The 19,367-nt window shown below is 36.1% G+C and overlaps 1 protein-coding gene across 3 annotated transcripts in view; it reads right to left on the bottom strand.

The window, feature by feature from the left end:
- The window catches only part of IFT80 (intraflagellar transport 80), a 113,905-nt gene that overhangs the window by 11,346 nt on the left and 83,192 nt on the right, over positions 1-19,367 (bottom strand). For 2 of the 3 annotated variants that reach the window (XM_070466505.1, XM_070466503.1), the window contains exons 13-18: positions 15,503-15,567; positions 13,698-13,833; positions 13,168-13,315; positions 11,893-12,064; positions 10,886-10,975; positions 10,613-10,785 (exon numbers count right to left, since the gene is read on the bottom strand). In XM_070466505.1, coding sequence (XP_070322606.1) covers positions 10,613-10,785; positions 10,886-10,975; positions 11,893-12,064; positions 13,168-13,315; positions 13,698-13,833; positions 15,503-15,567 — 784 coding nt within the window. The remainder of the gene's footprint in view (positions 1-10,612; positions 10,786-10,885; positions 10,976-11,892; positions 12,065-13,167; positions 13,316-13,697; positions 13,834-15,502; positions 15,568-19,367) is intronic. The other variant, XM_070466504.1, reaches the window with a different exon arrangement.

Genomic DNA, 19,367 nt, shown 5'->3' with positions numbered 1-19,367 from the left:
GAGAAGCCCTCGTAATGCAACTAGACAGTAGCCCCTGCACTCCACAACTAGAAAAAGTTCTAGTGCAGTAACAAAGAATCAGTGTAGCCAATTAAAAAAAAAAAGTTTTCTTCTAAAGTATGTAAATAAATATAGAAATTCAAGGATCCTAAAAGGAATCTAATATATTTATCAGCCAATACTTAAATTCTATCATTTTAGAATTTTGGAAGGATAGAATTAGAATATCACCATAACTGATTAATGGATCAGAGCAAAAACTGTCAATGGCTAACATCACAAGAAAGACAGATGACCAGTTATTACAGACATACATAATACCAATTCTGATGGATCCTTACCAAAAGGAAGGAAAAATTTAAATCTAAACTTAATCAAGTTTCTATGGCTTTCCAGGTGGCATAGTGGTCAAGAATCCACCTGCCAATGCAGGAGCTGCGGGAGCCCCAGGAGACATAGGTTCTATCCCTGGGCTGGGGAGATCCCATGGAGGAGAAAATGGCAACCCACTTCAGTATTCTTGCCCAGAGAATCCCATGGACAGATGAGCCTGGTGGGCTACAGTCCATGGGGTCACAAAGAGTTGGACACGATTGAGCGTGCAGGCACATATGTCATCAAGTTTCTACATTCAATACCAAGTCACAGCAAATTCAGGGGCACGGGAACATGTTAAGTGACAGCACAAAGATGCAATCAACAAAGTCTAGACTATAGAAGTTCTCTAAGCCCAAATAAAATACAAAAAACAAATAGAAGAACCTATAGGTTTAAAGAAACTTAAGAGTGCATCAACCAATCATAATGCATGTATCTTTTCTGGATACTGCATCAAACAACATAAAGCAAAACAAAACATTTATGAGACATCAGAGAAATAAGAACACTGAATAGAATTATTATTAATTTTAAAGGTGTGATCATAATATTATGGCTGGATTAAAAAAAAACCTTTTACATACTGAAATATTCATAGATAAAATAATATGATGACTGGGATCTGCTTTTAGAAAATGGTGGGGAGGGGTAGAGTGTGGGTAGAGATTACTCACAAATAGCTAACTATTGAAGCTGAATGATGGGTACATGAATATTCATTATACTGTTCTCTTACTTTTCTATATATTTGAAACTTTCCATAATAAGTAGCTTTTAAATTTCATCTTCTTTGGCCCTTCCTGATCTCTTTTGCTGAATCTTCCTCTTCAACCAGACCATTAAATGCTGAATTCAGGAGAAATCTGCCTTATTTTCTTTTTCCTTCTTTAAATTCTAGTAGGTAATCCTAGCCATATTCGTGGCTGCAACTATTCCAAAGGGCCGACAATTTCCTCAGGGGTTTCCCTCAATGTCCAGGAGCTCTCCTGAACTTCATGCCTGTGTATCCCAGCCCCTGCTGGCCCTCATGAACTGAAAAGATAAAAGTAATTAAAACTCAACAAATCCGAATTGTTAGACAGCTTAATAATCAACCACTTTCCCCCCAACACATACAAAAATCTGTCCTCCAGTATAGCTCTAGTCTACACAGAAACCAAATGTGGGCTTGTTGTTGCTTAGCCGTTAGGTCGTGTCTGACTCTTTTGTGACCCCATGGACTGTAGCCCACTAGGCTCCTCTGTCCATGGGATTCTCCAGGCAAGAATACTGGAGTGGGTTGCCATTACCTTCTCCAGGGGATCTTCCTGACCTAGGGGTCAAATCCATGTCTCCTGCATTGCAGGTAGATTCTTTACTACTGAGGCAACTAGGAAGCCCTTTTAAATGAGCCAGACTTCCTGGGATATATGCAACACACAAATTCTTCAAGAAAGACTCAAACTACTATTTGATAATATAAACCAATCCTAGAAGTCCTAGTTTATGAGACCTATTATTTACTCACTCCCAGAGGAAGAGGGAAACACATGTGGCCAAAAAAAAACACATAAGCTTTCTTTTTCCCCCAACCATGTGTTGCTTGTAAGGACTGAACTTGCACCACGGCAGTGAAAACAATAAGATCTTTTATAAGAAGTCACCATCCATATGGGCAGGCAGGCAAAAAGTCTATTGTTAGTCAATCACATAATTTTACCATTCATCCTGTGTTTGAATATCTTTGTTTAGTTCAGTTCAGTTCAGTCGCTCAGTCGTGTCCGACTATTTGCAACCCCATGGACTGCAGCACACTAGGCTTCCCTGTCCATCACCGATTCCCAGAGTTTACTCAAACTCATGTCCATTGACTCAGTGATGCCATCCAACCATCTCATCCTCTGTCGTCCCTTTCTCCTCCCGCCTTCAATCTTTCCCAGCATCAAAGTCTTTTCAAATGAGTCAGTTCTTTGCATCATGTGGCCAAAATATTGGGAGTTTCAGCTTCAGCATCAGTCCTTCCAATAAATATTCAGGACTTATTTCCTTTAGGATGCACTGGTTGGATCTCCTTTTAGTCCAAGGGACTCTGAAGAGTCTCATCCAATACCACAGTTCAAACTATCAATTCTTCAGTGCTCAGCTTTGTTTATAGTCCAATTCTCACATTCATACAGGACTACTGGAAAAACCATACCTTTGACTAGATGGACCTTTGTTGGCAAAGTAATGTCTCTGCTTTTTAATATGCTGTCTATGTTGGTCATAGCTTTTCTTCCAAGGAGCAAGTGTCTTTTAATTTCATGGCTACAGTCACCATCTGCAGTGATTTTGGAGCCCAAGAAAATAAAGTCTGTCACTGTTTCCATTGTTTCCCTATCTATTTGCATGAAGTGATGAGACCAGATGCCATGATCTTACTTTTCTGAATATTGAGTTTTAAGCCAACTTTTTCACTCTCCTCTTTCACTCTCATCAAGAGGCTCTTTAGTTCTTTGCTTTCTGCCATAAGTGTGGTGCCATCTACATATCTGAGGTTATTGATATTTCTCCCAGGAATCTTGATTCCAGCTTGTGCTTCATCCAGCCCAGCACTTCTCATGATGTACTCTGCATATAAGTTAAATAAGCAGGGTGACAATATACAGCCTTGATGTACTCCTTTCCTGATTAGGAATCAATCTATTATTCCATGTCCAGTTTTAACTGTTGCTTCCTGAGCTGCATACAAATTTCTCAGGAGGTTCGTGACATTGTACAGAAGGCAGGGTTCAAGACCATCCCCAAGAAAAAGAAGTGCAAAAACGCAAAATGGTTGTCTGAGGAGGCCTTAAAAATAGCTGTGAAAAGAGAAGCAAAAGGTAAAGGAGAAAAGGAAAGATATACCCATTTGAATGCAGAGTTCCAAACAGTAGCAAGGAGAGACAAGAAAGTCTTCCTCAGTGATCAATGCAAAGAAATAGAGGAAAACAACAGAATGGGAAAGACTAGAGATCTCTTCAAGAAAATTAGAGATACCAAGGGAAAATTTCATGCAAAGATGGGCACAATAAAGGACAGAAATGGTATGGACCTAACAGAGGCAGAAGATATTAAGAAGAGGTGGCAAGAATACACAGAAGAACTATATAAAAAAGATCTTCACAACCCAGATAATCACAATGGAATGATCACTCACCTAGAGCCAGATATCCTGGAATGCAAAGTCAAGTGGGCCTTAGGAAGCATCACTACGAACAAAGCTACTGCAGGTGACTGAATTCCAGTTGAGCTATTTCAAATCCTAAAAGATGATGCTGTGAAAGTGCTGCACTCAATATGCCAGCAAATTTGGAAAATAAGCTTTTTTTATGTCATTATGTCAGCATTGGCCACAGGATTGGAAAATGTCAGTTTTCATTCCAATCCAAAAGAAAAGCAATGCCAAAGAATGCTCAAACTACGGCACAATTGCATTCATCTCACACACTAGCAAAGTAATGCTCAAAATTCTCCACGCCAGGTTTCAACAGTACGTGAACTGTGAACTTACAAATGTTCAAGCTGGATTTAGAAAAAGCAGAGGAACCAGAGATCAAATTGCCAACATCCGCTGAATCATCGAAAAAGCAAGAGAATTCCAGACAAACATCTACTTCTGCTTTATTGACCAAAGTCTTTGACTGTGTGGATCACAACAAACTGTGGAATATCTTTGTAGATGGGGATTATTCTACTCTCTAAGCAGGCCATTCTTTGGACTATGTTGTTATAAGTTGATTTCTATACTGGATCCAAGTATTTATATTTCTTATTCCTACTTTTTATATTAGTCCTAACATTTAATATCAAACTGTCATCTCAGACTTTATCAGTTTTGTTCATTGCTGTATCCCCAGTGCCTGAAACCTGGCACATTACAGACACTCAATAAATATTTAAAGAATGAATAATAGCTACCCTTTATTGAAGGCTTACTATGTATCAGGCAGTAAGCTAAGAGAGTTTCACATGCTATTTTACTTAACACTGACAACAAACATGTGTTTCTTGTAATTATCATCATTTTAAACAAGGAAACTGAGGCTTACGGAGCCTCAGTAACCTGTCCAAGATCATAAGACTAATATGTGCAGAATCAGAAATCAAACCCAGGTCTTATCCCAAAGGTCCCAGTCTTAACCACTATACTTGTCTTTGTCCCATTCAGCAGGCTTTTCAAACAAGTCATTAAAAATGACCATACATTTTTACCAAAAGACTGTATTTGTTGTTGTTTTAAATGGATTTCCATGTAATATCTAAATATCCGTAGTATGGCAAACACTCTAAATATCTGCTGAATGAATGAATATGCAATAGGAACAAATATTCCAACTGATTTCAAAAATAGCTTTAGAATCTGGAAATGAAGACAATACATAAAGTTTCTTGAGAGTTTTGTAGCAATTATAATTACTTCTGCTGATTATTTGAAGTCATTCTTACCCAGTCTTTGATATTTTGCTAAAAGTAATGGGAAACTAAGGGTTTCATTTAAGTGAGTCAGGGGTCAAGAGTAACATGATCAGATTTCCACTGTGAATAGAGCACTGTGACTATAGTGTGACCAATGGATAGGAAAAGGACAAAGTAGATGCAGAGATAATGTTATACCAAGAAAAACTTGGATCAGCTTAGACAAGGGTGCTGGTAGTAAAGAGGATGAGTGCTACAGGCTAAGGAAAATGTCAAAAGTAACTCCTAGATTTCCAGCTTTGGATAGATTGAAAAGATGACAGATTACTTTGGAAGAAGATCAAGTTTATGAGGGAATAAATATAAATTTGAACTCAAACTTATGAGACATCCATTGGGAATGCTGAATAGGCAGGCAGATAATTGGATTCTGACAGCAAACATGGGCAAGGTAGAGGGCTAGGAGAGATACATATTTGGGAGTTTAAGTGTGTAAATCAAGGTTTTGCATTCATTATGTCAGCAAATCTGGAAGACCACAGTGACTACAGGACTGGAAGAGGTCAATCCTCATCCCAATTCCCAAGAAGGGTAGTACCAAAGAATGTGCTAACCATCAGACAACTGCACTCACATCCCATGCTAGTAAGGTCACGCTTAAAGTCTTGCATGCTAGGCTTCAGCATTATGCACGAACCAAGAACTTCCAGATGTCCAAGCTGGGTTTAAAAAAGGAAGGGGAACTAGGGATCAAATTGCCAATATTCGCTGGATCATAGAGAAAGCAAGGGAATTTCAGAAAAACATTATCTCTGTTTCATCAACTATGCTAAAGCCTTTGACTGTGTGGATCATGACAAACTGTGGAAATCTCTTAGAGAGAAGGGAATACCAGACCATCTTATCTGTCTCCTGAGAAACCTGTATGTGGGTCAAGAAGCAACAGTTAGAACCCTGTATGGAGCAACTGATGGGTTCAAGATCAAGAAAGGAGTATGACAGGACTGTCTGCCGTCACCCTGTTTGTTTAACCTATATGCTGAGCACATCAAGAGAAATGCTGGGGGATGAGTTACAAGCTGGAATCAAGATAGGCGGGAGAAACATCAACAACCTCAGATATATGGATGATACCCCTCTAATGGCAGAAAGTGAAGAGGAACTAAAGAGCCTCTTGATGAGGAGAGTGAAAGGGCCGGCTTAAGACTAAATATTAAAAAAAAAAAAAACTAAGATAATAGCATCCGGCCCCATTACTGCAAGGCAAATGAAAGGGGGTGGAAGTAGTGACAGATTTCCTCTTCTTGGACTCCAAAATCACTGCAAATGGTGACTGCAGCCATGAAATCAGAAGATGATTGCTTCTTGGCAGGAAAGCGATGACAAACCTAGACAGTGTTGAAAAGCAGAGACATTACTCTGCCAACAAAGGTCTATATAGTCGAGGCTATGGTCTTTCTACTGATCATGTACAGTTGTGAGAGCTAGGCTGTAAAGAAGGCAGAACACCAAAGAATTGATACCTTCGAACTGTGGTGCTGGAAAAGACTCCTGAAAGTCCCCTGGATAGCAAGGAGCTCAAACCAGTCAATCTTAAGGGAGATCAACCCTGAATATTCACTGGAAGGACTGATGCTGAAGCTGAAGCTCTGGTATTTTGGTGACCTGATGCAAGCAGACAACTCATTGGAAAAGTCCCTGATGCTGGGAAACATTGAGGGCAGAAGGAGGAGAGGGTGTCAGAGGGTGAGACAGCTGGATGGCATCACCGAGGCAATGAACTTGGGCAAACTCCAGGAGATGGTGAGGGACAGGGAGGCCTGGCATGCATGGGATCGCAAAGAGTCGGGCATGACTGGGTGACTGAACAACAACAACAAAAAGTGTGTAAATAGTAATCAGAAGCCTTGAATAATGCTTCTTGACCTCTATCAACTTATCAGGCAGGCACAGAGGTCTACCAGCATTTGACCAACCCACTGGTTTACAGTTTAGATAAAAAACATAAAGGAGAAGCCGAGTAGATAGGAGGAACAGAGGAGCACCAAGGGTTTGTTTTTCTTTCCCCATTACATCTCTCTGCCCCTCTTGTTTCCCTTCTCCCTGACACCTAGTATCTTAAAGCAGGGTCCTTTGCTGAAAACTAGAGCAGGGGAAGGAGCAGCATGGAGGGAAGGATATAGGGATAGTAGGGAAGATGTGAAATTAACAGCAGAAAGAATGGTTACATGACATGTCTCAAAGGATCAGAGATTTTTACCAGACAAGTAAAGATGTTTGCATAGGTGTGCTAAGTCGCTTCAGTCATGTCCAACTCTTTGCAACCCCATGGACTGTAGCCTGCCAGGTTCCTCTGTCCATGGGATTCTCCAGGCAAGAATACTGGAGTAGGTTGCCATGCCCTCCCTCCTCCAGAGGATCTTCCCGATCCAGGGATCAAATTTGTGTCTCCTGCATTGCAGGTAGTTTCTTTACCACTGAGCCATCACTCACATCCAGACCTAATAAATGTGGAGTTGGAAAGAATAAACTGAGTCCATTTCAGACGTAGGCAAGGAGGGTCCTTTGGAAAGATGTAATATTCACTTAGGTCAAGGAGGTACAAGAAATGTTCAGAGGGCTGTATTACAGACCATCAATAGAAACCATCAGAGGCAAATTGCTTCATCAACCTGCTCTGACATTTGCACACTGTGTGTATCTACATTCAGCGTTTGCAGAGGAAATGCATGGCAAAATGACTGAGTACTGCATAAAGACTAAGAGCATGAAATTAAGCACCCGCTATGCTCATAGTTAATATAAAATGATAAAATGTTTTTATCATTCAAGAAGTATATAATCTAAAATCTTTGTAAATGTAAAAATTTACAAAGATAAATAATAAAAGAGACAAATATCAATCCTACAGACAATGTAAGTAGTAATATCAGCAGTATATATTTTATTGCAGTAATAATAGAAAATTCAGGCCCGCTTTGATACTGGAAGGCTCAAGTTCACATCCTAGAGCTGCCACTTACTTACAAATAATCCTCAACTTCTTCATTTGTATAATATTGTGATAACCAAGTGAGATGATATATGGAAAGTGTTGAACACAATTCTGACACATCATAAGCATTAATAAGTAGAAGCTTCACTATTATTAATGATAATAAAATGGAATTCTTAAATAGGTTGTAAGCTTTCTAAAATAAAGATGATTTTTAAAATATTTGTTATATTGTATGGTGTTCAGAATGCTGTATAAATAGTAATGCTTAAAATTTATCAACATAAATATTTTCTCAAAAGTATCAGTTGAGAATATGCTATAAACACTATTCTTCCCTATTTCTCATGGAACTCATAGTTTAGTAATGATACGTACAATTTTCCATCAGTTCTTTAATGTAGTTTTAAAAATATTATTCATATTGTCTCTTTCTAAACTACTTAAATATTTATGAATTATGACTAAACTGAGCTCAAGAAGAAAGGTCTATTCATGTTTGTAAAACCTAAAATAGTTTTCACAATCCTTTGTATAGCTAAACAATGACAACAGATTTGTGTAGGTAAAGTATTGAAATAGAATGGCTGACCTGTATAAATGTACAAATTAAATAAAGAGACCTTAGTATGTCCATACCAAAATCATTTGTTACTTTTGTTAGCCATTTTTATTATTCCTATTCAAGAGGAAGATAGAGACAGAGTATCTATAAAAATTCTAATCTAAGGGAATTATAAGGGGCTAGTAATTAAAAAATTAGTGGGTTATTTTTAAGCACAAAGAGAGAGACAAAGATGAAAGACATTTCAAACCTGAAAAAATCAACATGTCAACTTTATAACACAGTAACTTCAGGTGTATATAAGCACTACAACCTTGTTCACTGAGAGTTATATACCTGAAGAAAAAGAACAGAGAAACAAAATATGCCATAGAGAAGAGAAGCTTGCCACTCAGTCTCAGAAAGCAACCTATCCCAACTCCTAAGCTGGCAGGGAAGGTTACTGATGGTTCCTTGATATAAATCCTTTCATTTGTCTTCCTTAGCTTAACAAATTTTTCCTGGATCCTCTCTCTGCCTGCCTAATTGCTTTATCCCAATCTTTCAGTGAATTTCTCTTCTTTCACCCATCCTGCAAATAGAGTTGATGTGTTCTCACTCCACACAAGCCCCAGGCAATTGCATCCATCCTTCTGGCTTCGACTACCATCCGTTTGCTTATGACTCTTAATCTACATCTCTATTTAAAATCTTTCCTGAGCTTCACGTCTAATAATCAACTATTATCACATATCTCTAAACAAATATTTCAAATTTAACATCCCTTCCAAACCTGCTAATATTCTTACCACCATCTATCCAGTTACTAAAACCATAAATTCTGGAGCCATCTTAGACTCCCTTTTTTTCTTCACAGATAATATCTAATTAATCATGAGTCAGAAATGGCAAAAATCTTTAATGGCAGGCTACTCACAAATATGTTCAAGCTGGATTTAGAAAAGGCAGAGGAAGCAGAGATCAAATTGCCAACATCTGTTGGATCACTGAAAAAACAGGAGTTCCAGAAAAACATCTACTTCTGCTTTACTGACTATGCCAAAGCCTTTGACTGTGTGGATCACAACAAACTGTGGAAAATTCTTCAAGAGATGGGAGTACCAGACCACCATACCTGCCTCCTGAGAAATCTGTATGCAGGTCAAGAAGCAACAGTTCTTGAACAGTTCTGGTTCAAGAAGCAACAGAACCAGACATGGAACAATGGACTGGTTCCAAATTGGGAAAGGAGCACATCAAAGCTGTACATTATCACCCTGCTTATTTAACCTATATTCAGAGTACATCATGCAAATGCCAGGCCGGATGAAGCAAAAGCTGGAATCAAGACTGCCAGGAGAAATATCAATAACCACAGATATGCAGATGATACCACCCTTATGGCAGAAAGGGAAGAACTGAAGAGCCTCTTGATGAAAGTAAAAGAGGACAGTGAAAAAGCTGGCTAAAAACTCAACATTTAGAAAACTAAGATCATGGCATCTGGTCCCATCACTTCATGGCAAACAGATGGGGAAACAATAGAAACAGTGACAGACTGTATTTTCTTGGGCTCCAAAATCACTGCAGATGGCAACTGCAACCATGAAATTAAAAGACACTTGCTCCTTGGGAGAAAAGTTATGACCAACCTAGACAGCATATTAAAAAGCAGAGACATTACTTTGCTGACAAAGGTCTGTCTAGTCAAAGCTATGGTTTTTCCAGTAGTCATGTATGAATGTGAGAGTTGAACCATAAAGAAAGCTGAGTGCCAAAGAATTGATGCTTCTGAACTGTGGTGTTGGAGAAGACTCTTGAGAGGAGATCTAACCAGTCCATCCTAAAGGAAATCAGTCCTGAATATTCATTGGAAAGACTGATGCTGAAGCTGAAACTTCAGTACTTCAGCGACCTGATGTGAAGAACCAGCTCATTTGAAAGACCCTAATGCTGGGAAAGACTGAAGGTGGGAGGAGAAGGGGACGACAGAGGATGAGATGGTTGGATGTTATCACCAACTCAATGGACATGAGTTTGAGCAAGTTCCGGGAGTTGGTGATGGACAGGGAAGCCTGGCATGCTGCAGTCCATGGGGTAGCAAATAGTCAGACACAATTGAGCAACTGAACTGATTCACAAATATAAATGTAAATAAATTTTTATATGATATCAGGAAACTCTTAAGTACAATGGAAAATGTAATTTACTAAGTGGTAGATAGAAGAATACATTAATATCAGTCAGGTTTTGGAATTGATGAAAAATGGTTTTATTACCTTTCCCAGTTGTACAGATTAATATTGATCTGAATTGCTTGATAAACAAGGCCAGCCTGAAGAAGAACAGTTTCAGCCTCCTGTATGTTCCCACTAAACATTAATATGTGGGCCATTTTTGATTCTTTAGATGGAAGATTTTTTATAGAATTGATATATTGAACTTTATCAATCTAAAAATGAAAGAAAAATATTTGAAGTATATAGTAACAAATTACAGTTAAAAACACACATACACACACAAACACATAAACATAAGTAAACACTATTTACTTCACCGATTGCTGCGTAGGCTATTTCTGCAGTAGTCATATCTCGATTAGCAACTGCCATGGCAGCTAGGCAAGCCCACATGGTTTGCTCCTAAAGTGAAATATGAGAACAATTATTTCAACTACATAGCTGAACTGCCTTAAAATAAACAGTGAATTAAAATATAACAAGGTTATATTTTAAGATTATATTTTAATGTAAAATAAAAGATTGCTGAGCCTGGCACTGAAAAAAATAGTAATTTCATAAATTAATGATGTGGAAATTTCACTGTGGCTATGTTGTTATAACACATAGGGAAAGTTTTGAATAAATTTTTTGTGAAATGTTCATTTCTAATTAAAAAAGGTTTACTTTTGAACTTATGATACACATTAATGATAACTCATAGTTACAAGCCCTCTAGTCTTTTTGAAGAGATGTCAAAGAATGCAACTGCAGGGAACCAGAGAAAAAGTGAGGTTTTCAGACAATGCTGTGAGAGCAGACTGTCACCAATAACCCATTGTAAGGAAAACCACCTAAAAGTCCTTTTACAAAAGTGTATTCTAAAAGAATTAAATAATGTAAAATAAAAGAGTTCTGTGGTCAAACATGCTTAGAAAATACTTAATTCAACTAAGTTGGAAAATGCTGATCTAAAGTACTGAATGGTTCTTAACCTTAGCTATACAAATCATCTGAGGAACTTAAAAATATACCCAGGCTCACTAGATTTAATAAATTAGACCTTGGGGATAGAACCTGGGAATGTGACTTTTAAAAAAAGTTTCATGAAATGTTTTTATATGTACCAGCAAGAAGAAACTACTCACTTCTTCAGAGAATAAATCACACAGCAACATCTATCTCTCTGTATCACTCATGACATCACTTATTAAAAAAAAATATGATCTTGTTTACAATTTTTCCAACCCTTAGCTCTTATTATTTCTCATCTTGCGAAAAGATATTGTATAAACTAATACACAATATACATACAACTGTGGGTCTGAAATGTAAAGTACCTTAACAAAACGACAAAGTCTTACAGCATCTTCCCATTTTGAACTGCTTACATATTCGTGGAGAATAGCAGGATATGGTGATATGCTGATGTGAACCAGAGAGCCATCAGCTCTTCTTATAGTTACTTGATTTCCAACAAAACTCACAATATGGGGGTTTTTACTAAATTCACTGTTGAAAAAAGGCAAAGTGAAATTTATATTCTGAGCAAAAAATTTCATACAATTTAAATTTGGGAGTTGACCCCAACATACATATGAAATCTACAATCTCCAAAATGCATCCCAAGAAAGTTAATTCCAGGGAGAATGTATATCTTCAAATAAATATTGGAATCGAACTTGCTATGTACACTTAGAGCAAACTATACAAACATTTTAACATGACAAAAGTTATTACATATTTGACAATTATGCCTAAAAGCATTTGAAATGATCTTTTTTCCTAAGAATTAAGGTAAATCACACAAATGATTAAAGCACTTAGCTTCAGCTTTTGAAAGTACAAACATTAAAAAGTTGATTCCAAGATTATTTTCTCATAATAACAGGAGGTGAACTTTAAGTAAAGAGACTAACTTCTCTTCATTAGTTAATTTTTTTATATGATGCCTCTCTGGTTTTGCTAACGTGAGCTTGAATATTAAAAATGAACTCAAAATAGATTTGAAAGTCAAACTAACATTTGGCGTTGAGAAGCCTTTGCATTCCTAGTTTGCCAAGAATAAGAGATCTCCCTGCTATTTCTTAGAGAATTTAAGAATATAAATGCATTTGATTTTCTGAAGAATGTAAAAAAAAAAAAACAAAACAACTTTTTAGTAACTTTATGTATTTTTTCTATATTTAATATCAATTTTAAAATTCAATTCTCAAGAGACATACATTCCTGAGAGTCTCAAGGTCAATGATAAAATGGGAAAGAGTAAAGGCTGTCATAAAATTGTATATCACAGAAAAATATTGAGTGCTTAAAATAAAATAATTAAACCACACTGAAAAAACTACCTGAGTTACCATTAAACAACAGTAAACCTGAAAATCATATAAGAAAAAATTATATTCATTTAAGAAACATATAAATAAATAGTATTACATCAATACAATACTTTCAACTTGATTCTATCACTTAAATATCATTAAATTAGTTTTAGCTGAATAATTTAGTTGACTAAATAACATAAAAGATTATTTTGTAGGAATGAAATTAGAAGAATACAACACTCTGTTAGTTTTACTAATGACAATAAACAATCCCACACAGTAAAATGTTACCTTGCATCCCTTTCATATAACGTTTTAGGCAAAATGTCTCTGTCCACGTAAACCGTATTGGGGTAATACCAGACTGTAAATCGAGTATCTTGCAGTCCACAAAGGATATTGCACGTATCACTCCACGCCAAAGTATGCACCATTGTTCCTTATTTTAAAAAGAATGTTAATGTAATGTTAATGTATTAGTTCCATTATGTAAGTATTAAAAACATATCTTTAAAATCAGCTGATGTATAAGACCCCAACTAACTGCTGGTAGGTATGAGTATTTTCTGATGGTGAAAACATGTGTAAACATTCACATAAAAATTTATGCAAACATTTGAACATTTTACCCAGAACCATTATATTTTCAATCTGCGTGTCTTTTTGCTATCAAAATGGAATTAAATAGCTAAGAAATGTTAGGAGACCAAAGCATTATTCACAGATTCATTCAAGCAAGTAAGCTATTTAGTATAATACAAAGAGTAGATCTAAGAATACTGAAAATAATAAAAAATTTATATGTATTACAATTATTTTACCAAGTTTGATAATCTGTTCTTCCTTCCCAAATCGTTTCACTGAAGTGATGTAGAGATCTCTATTTTTATCAATGAAAGCAATTTTTCTATCATTGGTGAGTCCCTTTTGATCCAGAGCAATTTCCAAAACTTCATTCTAAAATTTTTAAAGAATGAAAATTCTGGATTAGTTTCAGTGCTTACATCAGATTATTTTAATTGTTTACTTACAAGAACATATGTTTATTTAAAGATCAATTAAATATCATTTACCTACTTATAATGGTAAAATGTCCCTGCTAAATAACTTAACCGCTAATATACAAATAATTCAAAAGTTAAAGTATAATTACTTGTTTTTTAATTTACAAGGGAAAAATGCCCATTAGAACACCATAAAATAAAGTAATCTTTGAAACTCTATAAGCTGAAATACACTTCCATTTGTGTCCATCATTTGGGCATAAGTTAAACAAATTGTGATACATCCATAAAATGTTATACTTATGGCAGGAAGAAGGACTGCAAAAGTACTTTTATCTATTGATATGGAAAAATTTCCAGAAATAGAATGTTGCATGAGAAAAGCAAAGTACAAACTTATATGTCATCTTTTTGTAAAAGAAAGAGAAAGAAACATATACCCATTTTGTTCATGTATGCACTAAAAACCTCTGGAAGGATAAAAGAAGATTAATAATGATGGCTACTTATTCAGTGGAAAGGAACTATACTGACAGGTGCAGCAGGAGTAGTTTTTCACTGACTGCTTTTCCATTTCTGAACCACTGAATGTATTTGTTATTCAACTAATAATTACAAAAAGAAGAAAATAAAATATAGGGTAACACTTCACTAGTAGCACTAAACAATAAAGTTAAAAACATCCTTAAACCCTAATATATCACTTATTGGAGGATAACTCAATGGAATGGTGCCATTTGTTTGTTCTAAAGCTAAAAGTCAGAAACTAATAAACAGCTCGAAATTCAGGAAATTTTTTTCCAGTTTCAGATTTTTTTTTTTTTTCAGTTTAACTACAGTCTTAAAACCTAAAAAAAAAAAGGGTTAGAACAGGTCAATGGGAAAAGTGTAAGCTGTATTGATGTATAAACACATTTTTATTTACTGATATTATATGTGCTAAAAGTTTAATCAAGATAGAATATTCTATTGAAAAGCAGTAAAGAGGGACTTCTTGGTGGTCCAGTGCTTAAAAATCCACCTGCCAATGCAGGGGACATGAATTCGATCCCTGGTCCAGAAACTAAGACTCCACATGCTGTGGGGAAACTAACTCACAACTACTGAGCCCATGCACTGCAATTACTGAAGTCCATGTGTCTTAACTGGAGAAGGCCCGTGCACAGCAATGAAGAATGAGCACAGTCAAAAATAAATAAAACAAATAATAATTTTTTAAAAAGGAGTAAAGAGCTTGAACAAAAACATACGTCAGATTTCGTTCATTCAATTAATTTACATATATATAGCTTTCCATTACAGAATTTAATAGTGCTTAGTCTTTAGGACATTTTTAGGCAAAATACTTTGTATAGAATGCACACTGGTTTTAAACATAAAACTAACCTCCATGTTTTCCTCCTTAAAATGAAAACATTAATTTTGCTCTTAGTGTTTTGTTTTTAATTTTTGTTTTCTGGCCTCACCATGGAGCACATGGAACTTTGCCAATTAAGGATCAGATACATGCTCCCTGCAATGGACGTGCAAAGTCTTAACCAGACTACCAGGGGAGTCTGAAAACATTAATTTTGAAAAGAAGTAAATAACTATTTACATTAAAAATAGCTAATATCCATCACCTTATGAGAAAGAAACTTCCCGTCTCCCATTGGTTTTCCAGTTGATGCCTCAAAGAGGAAGATTACTTGAAAAAAAGTAAAGCATTAATTACATTAGCATATTAATTAGCATATTACCATAATTAATTACCACATTATTATTAGAATTTTTACTGGCAAATTTCTATGGAGCTATCACAATCCCAATGAGAAATTATTTAACTCTTTGGACCATAGCATACCTATCAGCACCGCAGAGCAGCAGCATCAAATTCCTAGTTAGTAATAAGGTCATATTTCTCAGTGGAACCAAACACATCTTCCTAAAATATACATTCTCTAATTAGAATTATTATTAATGGTATGGAATCAATGTACCATAGGATCAAAAATGGTAAGTCCAAATCTGGATGTAGTTTATAATTTTCATAACTCTGATTTAGACCAACATAACAACCCAGACAATCATTTCACAAAGGAAAAATACATTGAGTGCCTACTATACTACCAGGAAATTATGTAGTGAGGAGCTCCCTGTGGTCAGTACACTACTGTGTGATAATCTGTGTGGTCTTTGTCTTTGGTTCCTGACACAGGTCTTCCACAACTGAGTCACAGGAATGTCTTTGTTATGCTAATACAGAGACTCTGGGTGATTCCCTAGATAGCTTCAGGATAGCTATAGGGTCACCAGAAAGACCAAGCATATGATTATAGAGTTTGGACTTTCAATTCCCTGAAATGGCTTTTTGTGTGCTCAGTCTTGCCTGACTCTTTGCAATCCTATGGACTGTAGCCCACCAGACTCCTCTGTCGATAGGATTTTTCAGGCAAGAATACTGGAGTGGGTTGCCATTTCCTCCTCCAGGGGATCTTCCTGACTCAGGTACTGAACCTGAGTCTCCTGTGTCTCCTGCATTAGCAGGCGGATTCTTTACCACTAAGCAACTTGATGTTCAACTTCACTACACTGATGCAAAGGCTCTTGCCTGGATCATCAATGACTCATATGCTGCCAAATCAGAGATTCTATTTTTAGTCAAGAATCTACTTTTAGTCTTGACTTCCCAGGAGCACTGGATACTCCTGACCATCCTCTTTCTTGAAACTCCTATGTGAGCTACCAAAAAACACTGTTTTCTCCTGATTCTTTCCTATTTTGGACCATCCCTTATTCTCTTTTTGCTAGTTTTTCCTTCTTTGGTGATCCCTGTTCCTAGGTTTTGTTTTAGGCCACTTATTCATCTATATACTTTTCCTGGATTATTTTCATGACATCAATCATTATCTAGAAAATGATAATTCAAAGTTCTTTATTTCCAATCCCATCTTTCTCAAACATTCTGAGTAGGCCAAGTTGTAAAAATTATTGGAGATGTGTACTGAAGAAGCCAGGAACAAAAGCTGCCTCTGCCCCTTCTGTTTCATCAAAGGCTTCTCCTAGTGTCGTAAGTGACAGAGATATTGCCCACTATTTTTTGCTATTTGAAGACTGTCAGCGCTTTAGTGATTCTCTTTAAGTAACTCCCAAATTACTCCAGTTTGCCTTCCTCTACCCAGACTTGTTTCAAAGAATCACTCACAATGACATCATAGTGAATCCATGCAAGGTGGAGGAGGAGAAGCAAGTCAAAAGCAATACTCCTACTCCTTAATCATATGTACCTCTACTCCTTAATCATAATCAAATGCACTTAACACGCATTAACTGAGCACTACGAGGCTTGGTTCAAAGAATCCTGCCTGTAAAGGAACTCCCAAGTCAGGAAGGAACCACTGATTTCATACATGAATGGTCCCCTTGAAAGAAAAGTTTTACAGGCTAAAGATTCCAGGTACTTCAATTGTGCTTTCTATTGTTAGTGTATATCTCCATCTAGCCTTCAGTAATTACTAGTTTCTTTAAACATAAGAAAACTACTTTTCTTCTCACTTTTCTATCAGTTCTACAATAATTTTAGTTTTAGTTTTTAAAATTTTCTGTTTATGGCAGGATGGAATAACATGATTATTTTATTCAACAAAGTTTATGTAAGGAAAACATAATTTATTTGCATGTAAATCCATAACTCTGAAAATGTTCATAATTCTTTTTGGCTCTAAAAGTCTACAAATTATCAACGGCTTAAATGATAATGAAATATGTTTCAGATGTGAATTAACTATAGGAAAATTCAGAATAAGGTATTCAGTTGGAAACATACACATCTTATTATAGCTTCCATCTAAAATATGTGATGTTGAATAAGGAAAGTATAGAAACTTCATAGTGATCTCTGGGATTTTCACATTTAAGTTCACTGAAGACAAAAATCTGACTTCCAAATTATTAACAATTACACTCCCATCTTAAAAATGTCTGCTGTCTAGATTCTGCTTTATTTCATTTCATTTCATTCTCTTTCCTCTCTTTTAGACAGGAAAGAAGTCCTTTAAAAACAAAACAATTACCAAATGTCCCCTCTCAGAGAAAGCCCGAGGCATAGAGAGAGCAATAGCTCTGTTTAGGAGAATTATCTTTCCTACCAGAATGAGAGGTGATGCTATCTGAAAGTACTGAAAATTTAAAAGTGGGACAGTTTTCTAGCTCCAAAATTAGATGTTCCATGAACTAACAAAATTAACAGCCAGGTCATACCTTTTTTTAACATGTCACAGTAATGAATAATGTTTAGTAGTTTGTATTACCAGAGAAGAAAACAATTATTCTGTATCTCACCACTAGGCTTTAAGGGTGCCTCACTCTCACCACTCTTACCTCATTAGTTCTTTTTCCTCTTACTCATCTCTAAATACTGATGTGCTCAGCCACTGGTCTTCTCGATGAAGGTGACTTCATCGAGCCATGGCACCATCTACACATCAATGACTCCCAGATTCCTATCTCATCTCCAACTCTCTTCTGAGCCCTGGATTCCTTTATTTCATTGTTTCCTCTCCAACCCCTCTTGGACGTCTAGAAAGTATTCAAACTTATCATGACAAAAAACATAACTCTGGGTTTGTGTGACCTACTCAAAACGTCCTCGTTCCCCACCCTTCATTCACCCAGGAAAAATTTTAGGATAATGTGCTTGTCTTCACGCTCTCAGGCCAGCATCTTTATCATGGCCAAGTCTTTACATGATCTGACTACTCCTTATCTAACTGTGTCTTCTCCCATCACACTCTGCTTAGTTCACGCTGACTGAGTCCTAAGGCCTTGTTCCCACCCTTGCATTTGCTTGTCCTATAGTCACTGCCCTGCCCCAGCTCTAGAACTCTCTATGCCCTTATCCTGCATTAATTTTCTTCACAGCATGTATCATTAGTTGACTATTTTCGCTTGATTACCTTTTTTTTTTTTTTTTGCACTTTTGTATCCTCAACTTCTAGAAGACTACTTGGCACATAGGAAGCACTCAATATATTTGTTGGATACATGCTATGATACAGCATTGCCTTAAAAAATTAGTTTTATTCATACTGTGACATTCCAAAACACCTGACATACTTAAATTTATTTATAAACACTAATGTGGCCTAGATTTTTATATGAAAATCAAAAATTATTTGTAACCTTCTCCTACTTCTTTAGTTTAAAAATATGTAAGTATAAAAAATGCATGAATATATATAAGCAAAATAAATAGTACAATGAAGCACAATATTTACTATGTTACTAAATGAAGAAAAAGGAAATACTTTCAATAAACTTAAAAATTAACATACATTTTTAGGACTCACAGTCTTGAATTAAAACTATACTAACAGCTACTAAATATATAGATTTACTTCTTACCACTAAGCTTTGATGTTGTGACAATATTTATTTATTCCATCAACTGGAAATAATACGACAACTTTAGTTCTTTAATTCATGATTAGGACAAATTAGAAAGCTCAT

This window comes from Odocoileus virginianus, chromosome 4 (genome assembly GCF_023699985.2).
Source record: "Odocoileus virginianus isolate 20LAN1187 ecotype Illinois chromosome 4, Ovbor_1.2, whole genome shotgun sequence".
Taxonomy (NCBI): Eukaryota; Metazoa; Chordata; class Mammalia; order Artiodactyla; family Cervidae; genus Odocoileus; species Odocoileus virginianus.
This window is presented reverse-complemented; position numbering and strand designations above follow the sequence as displayed.